Below are 9,837 nucleotides of genomic sequence, written 5' to 3'. Positions count from 1 at the left end.
TTGTCTTCGTTTATGTGTGAGGGTATGAGGCTATGTGTGCACGTGTTTCTCTAATTAGAAATTCGATGCTGAACTTCTTTCTTTCAGTAACCCAATACGGGTATTAGGTGTCGTTTAACGCACGTTATCCAAACCGCATTGCATCTCCGGCCAGAGATATGGCAAGCGAATTGGAACGCTTACGAGCCCAGGTGGCTCGTCTCGAACAGGAATTAGTCGAAGCCAAAGAGAAAAAAGACCCAACGCCGACCAGATCAAAAATCGAAAAAATGAGCGCGGAAGTGAAGGATACGAACCCTTACAGGTGCAATAGAAATAATGTGACAAAATGTGACCGTCGTCTATTAGTCGTCTAATGGCACTAAAACGAATGGGAATCGTAAATGACTACGAGGTTACAGTATAAACTATTTCATAGATTTAGAGCGAAGTTTTGTTATAGAAAATTAGAGATTTTACCGTGGCAGTAGTAGGAATTGGAGGTGTGGGTAGCGTTGCAACGGAAATGCTTACGCGTTGCGGAATAGGTCGAGTACGTATATACAACCTCTATAGTTTGAATAGGTCTCATTCGCAATGCTACCCTAGTTGTTACTTTTCGACTATGACAAGGTCGAATTGGCCAATATGAATCGACTCTTTTTCACGCCGGATCAGGCGGGCTTGAGCAAAGTCGAAGCGGCCAAGAGAACACTTGAAAATATCAATCCAGACGTCGAGTTTGAAGTGCACAATTACAACATTACAACGGTGGTCAATTTCGAGTCATTCTCTGAGAGATTAGTGTACGGGAAAATTTACAGGGTCCAAGATTTATTTATTTATTTATTTATTTATTTATTTATTAGTCACGGAGGAAAGGGCGGTCTGCCTGTTGACCTCGTATTGTCTTGCGTTGATAATTTTGAAGCCAGGATGACTATTAATACAGCAAGACTTATCTCTATGAATTGATTTTTACGCCAGCTACTTAGATTTTTTGTCTAGGCATGTAACGAGTTGAAAATCAATTGGATGGAGTCGGGTGTCAGCGAGAACGCCGTCTCCGGACACATTCAATTGATAAAGCCCGGACAAACGGCCTGTTTCGCCGTACGTTTAATTCATTAATTAATGCATTCTATCAATCTCTTTTTATCTCAAGTGTGCACCTCCACTTGTCGTGGCTTCAAACATAGACGAGAAAACGTTGAAAAGGGACGGCGTTTGTGCGGCGTCACTGCCAACTACAATGGCAGTCGTCGCGGGACTTTTAGTTCAGAACACTCTGAAGTTAGGGAGGGGCGGGGTTGCGCTGCGCTTTCATGCACCGTGATTTCTACAGATACCTGCTTGGATTTGGATCTGTGAGCCACTATGTTGGCTACAATGCTATGCAGGATTTCTTTCCCAGCATGTCAATGAAGCCTAATCCCGGTTGCAGCGATGCAAACTGCCAGAAAAGACAGACGGAATATCAGGCAGGTTTTGGACCACATGGGCTCGTTGACTTACTGTTCTCTTAGGAACTTGAAGCAGCAAAACCCAAAGAAGTATCAGAGGAGAAGAAGGAAGAGAAGATCGTTCACGAATCAAATGATTGGGGTTTGGGCAATTTTTTTGTTGAAGCCCTGAAATTAGTTTTGATTGAATTTCCTATAGGCATATGCGTTGTTGATGAAGATAACCCCGTTGAAGACAACCCAGACGTTGCTGAAGGAATAAAAGTAGCCTACACAATTCCAGACAAAAACGAGACGAAAGTTAGAAACAATGTCTCAATGTGCGCAGAAAAAACCTTTTTTCAACTCTAGGACCAAGGCGACGAAGTCACTGTCGAAGATGACCAAAGTCTCGACGATCTTATGAAACAAATGAAAAGTCTCTAAAACGAATAGAATGCAGTGAAATTTAGTACAGTGAAAATTCGCGTACAGTAGCGCACGCACCCAATGAAAGCTATAGCAGTCGGCTGGTTCGTCGCGCGATCTCAATCCACTTCTATCTCGTGAATCGCCTATCTAGGGTCGTCGTCATTGCGAGCAGTCTAGCGCTACTAGTCGTCGCAAAGCGCGACATCGATCGAAAGCGTTTCGATCGGCTTCGTCTGGCGACGCGAAAGGAGGCGAACGGAGAAGGAGAGAAAACCTAAAACTACTCCCAGTTGCATTTGTACATAGACTAGCTCGCAGAAAGCTAGCGAATAGTCACGGTTTCGGATTCTGGAATCCTTCCTCGTCCTCTGCCGCCGAACTCGACGACACTTCGACTTCCATTTCGTTCTTGAGACGGCTCAAATCCTCGCTGACCGCCCAGGGAGAGAAGGCTTCATTGACAACCGAAGTCGAGCTCGAATGAAGAGCAGGCGTGTACCAGACTTGATCGGTTTCCATGAGCTCGGTCTCGCCAGGAGAGTCCTCCTCCTCCTCGCGAGGCGGCGGCGATAGACGGGGGGATTTCTTACTTACCTTATCCTTTTTTCTCGTCTTCTTTTGCTCTCGCTCTTGCTGCTTCTCTTGGCTGAATAGCACGACGTCCTTTTCGACGTCCGATGCTAAATCCTCGCTTGGAATATTCGTGTACGTCCGCCGGCTTTTTCTATTTCCAAACAGTCGCGACGACAGCCGCGACGACATTCTGCGTAGACGGAGAAATATTCCCAGCGTGGAACTGCGTCGTCTCGTGTCTATAGAAGCGCGACCGTATACGGCTGACGTTATAGGCGGCGGCAGTTGAGACGAATCCATGGGAGGTCGTTCGCCTCGCTTTTCAGATAAAATTGATTAGAGAAACAAGAAGGGGAAGAAATTACCTGAGGTTTCCTGCACACTTCGCTGATTCTCGTCCAAAGAATGCCAGCAGCTCCAGCTGCAATGAGAGTCAGTATGATGCTAGATAGCACTATGATGGTGATTATGTTCATATTGCCAGGCGTCTTTTTCTTGACGACGGGGATAATAGGAGCAGCAGCAGCAGCGGCAAAATCTAAATCATCATTCTTTGGATCTCTTCCCCCTTCCCTTTCTCCCACTCGTACCAATCAAGACGGCATCGGAAAAAGGACTCGACGTGTAGTATTCCCCCTGTTCGGACGCGTCTGTCGATTCCACAAAGGCTCTCAATGAGAGTGACACGCGAATTTTGTTCCAGAGCACGGGAACTGCGACGACTCCACTCGATGCGTTCCAAGAGGGAGATACGAGAGCGACGGACGCCGGCAGCGCGTTCGACGGAAAGCGAGCGGCAATGTACGGACGCGGATGGGGAAACATCGCGGCGACTCTCGGCTCTTGCAGTGCCGTCTGAGCGAAATAGACGTCCGGAGGATCGTGAATGGGATTCAAGTTTCCAGACGATCCAACGGTGCGCGGAACGACGAGAAGTTCGTAGTAACTACGGGGAAAAGAATTCATAAAGAATCGTTATGTTTCTTTGTTTATTCATACCTGATGGGTCCGTGCACGTTTGAAGTGGGATAAAGACGAAACGTGTACATCCCTTTGGCAGGATCGCTGATGATCAGATCCGGTTGCTTTGGAGCCAACGGAGCTGAACGAGAGAGAGAACACTCGAATAATTTATTTATAAGATTCATTTGCGATTGGTTACCCGTTGTTTTTGTTTGAAATGAGATTGTTTCGCTCTTTCGGCCCAGTCCAGCCGGTCCGCGCGCTTGCACGGTGCAGGAATACTTCGTATAAGCGTGCAAGTTGAGCAGTTCGCGCTTTATGACGCGCCCGTCCTTTTTCTTGTCGTACGCAACGACGTCGTTGCCTGATCCTTGTAGCCGATACCCAACGACCATCACTCCTCTCTTATCTCTCGTTAGCCGACGCTTGCTCTCCGGAGCGATCAATACGATCTTTCCATTGGGCATGACGCCAGTGCAAAGTAGCTATAAAAAGAAGTGAGATAAATAATCAAATAGAATTTAAATTATTTAAACCAAGTATGCTGGCGCAAGAGAACCCTCTTTTCCAACGGATGCACCCCACCGTAATAAAGCTGAATGATCTTTCACTCGGATCACTTTGAATGCTACCGGAGATGAAAACCCTACAAAAAAAAAGAAACAGATTTCGCACCCACGTAGTTGCACTCTATACAGAATACACATACTTATCACATTGGTGAACACTTTCAATTCTCTGCTATAACTCCCATCTGCGTCTCCCGTATCGGCGTAAATTTTGACGAGATAGTGAGCAAAGGGTTTGACTGTTTGAATATCGACACTGTGTTTTGTCCCCGGGACAGTGACTTGAAATGGTTTCGCCTTGTTCGATTTTTCGCGAATGCTGATGACAAATTCCGCCACGTCTCCTCGGAAACCGACCGGATCTCGCCACGTTGCGCGTATGAGAGGAAGGGGAGAAGAAGGAGCCCAAATCCGGAAATTAGCAGGAGGTGGAGCTGGAAAAAAAAGAAAATTTCTTTTTCGTAAGTAACCTCATTCGTATTACCTATCATAGTGAAGTGAGTCTTTACGGATATTGACTGACTGTAAATGATTTTTGAATGATAAGAGAACGCAACTCGGCATCGATAGCGAGCCCCCTTTTTCAGTTTGGTAATTTCGTAGTTTCGCGGGTGTCCGTTGAAAATTTTCGCCTTTTCGCGCCACCTGTACGGTTTTTCTGCCGTCGCCGCGCATTCAATCCGATTCGCCCCCGTCAGCGGATCGATAGACTTCGTGGGAGGCCAGCGAAGCGTAAAACTCCTGTCGCGACGCGATACGAAGATCGGACGAGGAGGAGAGTTAACTGAAGAACGGCGTTGGAGCGGGGAACGCGAAATGGGCCGTTTTTACTTACTGCGGCTTTGAACGAAGACCAGAATAGCAAACGAGTAGCATAGAAAATGTAACTTGATCATGTTTTATCGGCTAGAATACGCGAAAACGCTCGCGAGAGTCGAAAAGTGTCTAAAACAATTGGAAGAGGCGCCATTGTTGCGTCACACGAAACCCACGTGACTACGCGGCTAAGCGAGTGCGCACGATCGATGGGAGCAAGACAGAGCGGCGCCGAAAACTTACCCGACGTCGACGTCGACGCGGCGGTAGACGACGAAGCGGACGCACCCTACCAATACACGTCATTCTCCGTCGTTCGCCCGCTGCCGCAGGCGGCAGTAGCGTCGTCGCCACCGAAGAAGAAAAGCGACATAGTCGTCGTCGCAAAAGATCCGCGTCGTTTACCGACGAAATGGCTCGGTCCCGACGCCGTTCTGCAACGACTCGACGACATCCCGACGTTTTTTCCAATCGTGCGCTCGTCTCTGAACGTCGCGCGAACGCGCGACTTGGAAAAGTTCGAAAAGCTCGATCCCAAGCACTGGCTCCTGCTCGGACTTCGCTATCAACGTCACGTGCGCGAGTGCGCCGACGCGGTGGCGTTCGATCAGAAAGCGCTCGCGCGACGACTCAAGGACGTCGACATGATATCGGTCGCCGTTCATCACGAAGTGGCAACGCGTCGACAACAGATCGTGCAGTTCGTCGAACGACTTCAGCTCACCGTCGATCTGATTCAACGATCGGTTGAACGCGCCGAGGCGAGCGTGCGCTACTGCGTGCCGCTTATGAGACGACTCAATAACGTCTTACCGGAAGACGATCGACTAGAGCATTTCACTTTGGTGTCGGAAGATGACTAAAAAATCCAATATTTGGATGTCGTTACCAGTAATACCTTGGTTTTTTTTTTTTTGTATTCGATTTAGTGAATAAAGCTTGTGATTATTTATTTATCGTTGCTTTCATTGAGTAGTGCCGAGCGTATGCCCAATTGCTGCAGTGCTTCGACCAGTTCACCTAAAATAGGTATATATGGTGTGAGGTGATTATTAGGCATGGATTCTTTATTTGCCGTTTTGGTGCATTTGGAGCATGATGTCGCATCCTCCCACTAGCTCCCCATTGAAGTAGACTTGCGGAAAAGTAGGCCATTTACTGCAGACGCAAAGTTACATCTAACTAGGAGACGTCGTAATCCGCCTACGAATATTTCTTCATTTTCTCCTTCAGATCCACATCTTCGAGAATGTTATGACTCCCATAGTTTTCAATGCCTGAAGAAGGGAATTAATTAATAAGAGAAGGAAGATTGACGTACACATCTACCATGCATCCTCAAAATCTGGGCAACAGCATTGCTAAATCCACACTAGAGAAAAACGCGTTTGAACGCCTCTACACTTGATGTACCTACAGTACCATTGGCTGAGATGGAACTCCCTTCATGAAGACCACAATTTTGTCTTTGTTAACTAGCTGCTCGTATCGATCACCAAAGCACGTCTGCATGTGAATTTATGTCGGTCTACCTTGTCCAAATAGTCGTCGGTGAATTTCTCGCTGCTGTCGCTGCAAAACGCTCTCGTTTCTCTCAGTCCGAAGCGTCTTCCCAACGCAGACAAGCTACGGTACATTGTGCGTGCTAGCTGGAGCACAAAACCGACTAGGTTTAGCCGCTACGCGAGTTAGAAACGAGAAACGCACCGCCATTGCGTACGGGAGGGTCGCGAGAGTGAATGACTCACGTGATGAGGTCTATATATATTTCCTCAAAATACATATGTAGGCAAATCTTCTCTAACTCATTGACTGTCCGGAATGGCACTGGCCGACGCAATCAGAACACTTTCATCGTCTTCTAGAACTACCAAAACTTCAAAATAGATGAAGGGAAGACACTCTAGAACCTACTTTTGAGCTGCTCTTCTAAGAAATCCATTCGAGCTTCAAGTTGATCCTGCACTTTGTCCACTTCGTTGAATAAGCGCATTTGAGCGGAAAAAATAACTCCAGTGGCAGAAATGCTGTCGTCATCGTCGACTTCTTCATCATCTATGGTCGAACCGTCGTCATATAAAGTTCCAGATGAAGTCGATGACGAAGACGGAGATTTACAGCCGACTGAATCGCGTTTCGCTTCGTTGTCTTCGTCTGACAATTCGTAAGGAACGACAGATAGCGTCTTGGGATCTTCCGTTTCGCTATTCGTCTGAATTCGTTCTTTTTCGTCTTCGCATACTTCTACTTCTTCTACAGTCGTCGTCGTCGTCAATTTGGATTTTGAACCTGATTGGCGACGCAGTTTCTTCTGCGGCATCCACGCTTTCAGACGTTCCTCGTTCGGATTTCTAAAAAAACAACCAACTTGGCTTGTTTACGTGATATCGCGTGCCGCCGTACTCTGCCACATCGACTCTTGAATCAAGACTGCGCATCATTCGTTCTACGGCTAGTAGATCGGCCAGTATAGCGTGTCTGCACGCCGTTATCGCTGCCTTGGCAGCCTCTACGTCAACGCCGGCGGGGGGGATGACAGCATCAGGCGAAGCTTTCGGCAACATTCCAAATTCGTGCCACTTATAGGCAAGCTAAATAACCGCGACCAAAAAAAAAGATCCAAACCACCACCAAAGTACTGTAGCCCCACTTACCCGAAGTTTCTTCCACGCAACTATGTGGCCTAAACAAATAACATAATTCATCTAGTAAAAAACGTTTTCCTTTTTCTACTTGGCTTCAAGTCTTCAGTAGTTCGCGGCACTTTGGGACTCCCTATCTTTCGTCCTTTAAACGCCGGAGCGTTCTCTTTGCTTGCGCCCGTCGTGGCTGGAGCAGATTGGCTATTTGATGATCCATCGACGGCATCAATCGTTCCCACTTCTGGTTGAGTTGCCGCTGTTGCAGCCGCCGCCGCTGCAGCCGCCGCAGCCGCCGCCATTTGACGTTGCTTTGCCATCATCACTACAGTTTTAATAGAAAATTGTCTTAAAGAAATTAAACCTCTGTTGCCTTACTCTTGTGCTTTTTTCGTGGAGCGTCCATTTCGTGATGATAATACTTGACGTGAGCGTCCAACCTGCCTGACTTCCGAAACGACTTATCGCATCCTGAATGATAGCACTTGAATAAGTTGTGATCTTCCATGACAACGAACTCGCGAGAAGCGCCTAGAAACAGAACAGGAAGACACAAACCTTCCACTTATAAAAAAAACCGATACCCTAAAAAACGAATATTTAAACACTTTCATCATTATTATATATAGCCAATGTGTATACTGAAGGTTTAGACGTCTTCCGACGCGTCTCCACTCGATTCGTCTTCTTCGCTTTTCCATACGACGCGGCACCAGAACGCTTCGGCGGACGACCGACTGGCCTTGGCGGCGGCGGCAAAGGCGGCAAAGACGACGGCGACACGCTCTTGGAAGCGGCCGCCTTTGCATTGACACTATCATCATTCATCATGGGTACAACAGACGGCACGGAGGATTGAGAGCCGCCGCCGCCGCCCCCGCCCCCGCCCCCGCCGCCGCCGCCGCCGTCACTAAGACTCTTGTTTTCTGTCTCCACGCGATCTCGATTTTCCTCGGAGTTAGACGACGGCAAGGCCATCTTCGTCTTTTGTGGCGAAGGCGAATGCGGCGGCGATTCAGCATTAAAAACGCTTGCTTCATCGTCGTCGTCGTCGTCCTCCTCATCGTCCTCCTCATCGTCCTCCTCTTCACTGTAGTCTGAATCGGAATCGACGATGGGGGTTGGTCCTGAATGACGTCGGCGACGAGCGGACGGCGGCGGCGGCGATCCGGTTGTTTTTGCGTCGCCGCTTGAGTTGCGTTTGAGCGCTCGACGTCGACGTTCTTCCGCCAGTTTTTCTTGGCGTTCTTTCTCGGTTCTTTGATACGATTGAGAAGAGATCTGTATATATAGAGAAGAATAAAGTCAATGAATAAATATAGGAAAAAGGCGTGCTATACCTTTCGTTCGCGAACGCAGCTACTGGAGACAGTCACTTCCACGTTGTCCTCATAACGAATGTGATACGAATCTATAAATAAAATATAGTTGAATGATATTTTAGTCCCACATATGTACCATGTTCCTTCTTTTCAATTACTATCGCCGGATAATACCCATAGTTCTTATACTTCACCTCGACTTGTGCCCCACTCTCAAAATTCTTAAAATATAATTAATTAATTAATTAATTAATTAAATTTGGGGAGATTACACCTTCTTTCTGCCCTGCCTCCGCCGTTCGATTTCGATACTGGTGCCCCTCAAACGATTACTGCTGTAGGGGAGCCACTCGTCGTGACGTTGATTCCAACCCTCGAAATGAATCAATACTTCCTTGTCTTTTTCGTCCACTTCGACGATGCGAGCTGGATACCTGAAATCAAGAGAAAGGAAGCGATGCACGCGCGGGGGCGTGGGAAATCGTCGCCGATTTTTCGTATCGCTCTTTTACCAATTCTGAAACGAATCCTGAGCTTCGATTTTCTCGCCGACCTCCAGTTTGATTTCCTCCGTCGATTGCCTTCGCGGACGCGACGGCAACGGCTGCGACGAAAGGGAGGCACGAGTTCGCGGGGGAGAAGGAAACGTTTCGCGAGATCGAAACGGCTCCGACGTGACAACGCGCGTTAGAAAGTACGAGCGAGGAGTTATTCACTCGTTTATTTTATCTTTTATACAGAGCAACGTACTGTAGCAGCGCGAGCAGCGTGTAAATAGGAGTTTCGGTTCGACGAGTGTGCGCGCTAGGTGAATTTCGAAAGCGTTCGGGGAACCGCTTGCGATTGCAATGCGAATCGCAAGCGGTTACGATTCTGGATGCGACGGAGTCGCTTCTCTCGCGAGGGAAAGACTCAAAGACTCGAACTGATTCGGGTACAGGGCGCTCGCGAACTCAAACGCAGATCTGTACGTACCTGACGCGATACCATTGTCATTCGCAACGGCAAACCGGGAAAAGAACGCCGTTCTAAACCTTCGCAAAGGATCTAAAATAGTTTCGCGAACAACTACTCGACACGCCCACGTTTGCAAAACCTGTGT

The 9,837-nt window shown here is 47.8% G+C and overlaps 5 protein-coding genes and 1 long non-coding RNA gene across 6 annotated transcripts; 2 read left to right on the top strand and 4 right to left on the bottom strand.

The window, feature by feature from the left end:
* Positions 1–130: 130 nt before the first annotated feature.
* LOC136190263 (ubiquitin-like modifier-activating enzyme 5) lies at positions 131–1,893 on the top strand. Its single transcript, XM_065978374.1, has 11 exons — positions 131–304; positions 349–394; positions 443–532; positions 589–785; positions 849–930; positions 988–1,092; positions 1,145–1,272; positions 1,325–1,460; positions 1,506–1,584; positions 1,642–1,742; positions 1,794–1,893. The coding sequence occupies exons 1-11, from the start codon at positions 159–161 to the stop codon at positions 1,866–1,868; spliced, it is 1,185 nt and encodes a 394-aa protein (XP_065834446.1). The 5' UTR covers positions 131–158; the 3' UTR covers positions 1,869–1,893.
* LOC136190270 (uncharacterized) lies at positions 257–1,862 on the bottom strand. The gene is made up of 3 exons (XR_010670533.1): positions 1,778–1,862; positions 1,495–1,711; positions 257–1,432 (listed from the first exon to the last, which is right to left on the bottom strand). It is a non-coding gene; the product is annotated as an uncharacterized lncRNA (long non-coding RNA).
* On the bottom strand, positions 1,878–5,413 carry LOC136190258 (tyrosine-protein phosphatase Lar-like). Its single transcript, XM_065978369.1, has 10 exons — positions 5,018–5,413; positions 4,794–4,903; positions 4,443–4,742; positions 4,099–4,392; positions 3,926–4,035; positions 3,589–3,874; positions 3,426–3,528; positions 3,017–3,372; positions 2,792–2,964; positions 1,878–2,744 (listed from the first exon to the last, which is right to left on the bottom strand). Exons 2-10 carry the CDS (start codon positions 4,852–4,854, stop codon positions 2,187–2,189), a joined length of 2,241 nt encoding a protein of 746 aa, XP_065834441.1. The 5' UTR covers positions 4,855–4,903; positions 5,018–5,413; the 3' UTR covers positions 1,878–2,186.
* Positions 4,970–5,726, top strand: LOC136190266 (BLOC-1-related complex subunit 5-like). The gene has a single exon (XM_065978376.1). It carries the CDS (start codon positions 4,984–4,986, stop codon positions 5,635–5,637), a length of 654 nt encoding a protein of 217 aa, XP_065834448.1. The 5' UTR covers positions 4,970–4,983; the 3' UTR covers positions 5,638–5,726.
* LOC136190267 (glutaredoxin-related protein 5, mitochondrial-like) lies at positions 5,650–6,510 on the bottom strand. The gene is made up of 7 exons (XM_065978377.1): positions 6,482–6,510; positions 6,307–6,423; positions 6,197–6,253; positions 6,104–6,146; positions 5,982–6,051; positions 5,850–5,932; positions 5,650–5,794 (listed from the first exon to the last, which is right to left on the bottom strand). Exons 1-7 carry the CDS (start codon positions 6,485–6,487, stop codon positions 5,724–5,726), a joined length of 447 nt encoding a protein of 148 aa, XP_065834449.1. The 5' UTR covers positions 6,488–6,510; the 3' UTR covers positions 5,650–5,723.
* Positions 6,511–6,518: 8 nt separating this feature from the next.
* LOC136190259 (PHD finger protein 20-like) lies at positions 6,519–9,829 on the bottom strand. Its single transcript, XM_065978370.1, has 12 exons — positions 9,711–9,829; positions 9,248–9,339; positions 9,010–9,169; positions 8,872–8,956; positions 8,754–8,824; positions 8,057–8,694; positions 7,792–7,946; positions 7,508–7,738; positions 7,429–7,457; positions 7,178–7,365; positions 6,689–7,125; positions 6,519–6,641 (listed from the first exon to the last, which is right to left on the bottom strand). The coding sequence occupies exons 1-12, from the start codon at positions 9,729–9,731 to the stop codon at positions 6,580–6,582; spliced, it is 2,169 nt and encodes a 722-aa protein (XP_065834442.1). The 5' UTR covers positions 9,732–9,829; the 3' UTR covers positions 6,519–6,579.
* Between the last annotated feature and the right edge of the window lie 8 nt (positions 9,830–9,837).

This window comes from Oscarella lobularis, chromosome 8 (assembly GCF_947507565.1).
Source record: "Oscarella lobularis chromosome 8, ooOscLobu1.1, whole genome shotgun sequence".
In the NCBI taxonomy this organism is placed as follows: domain Eukaryota; kingdom Metazoa; phylum Porifera; class Homoscleromorpha; order Homosclerophorida; family Oscarellidae; genus Oscarella; species Oscarella lobularis.
Note: the sequence above shows the minus strand (reverse complement) of the source record. Positions and strands in the feature narration are given on the sequence as shown.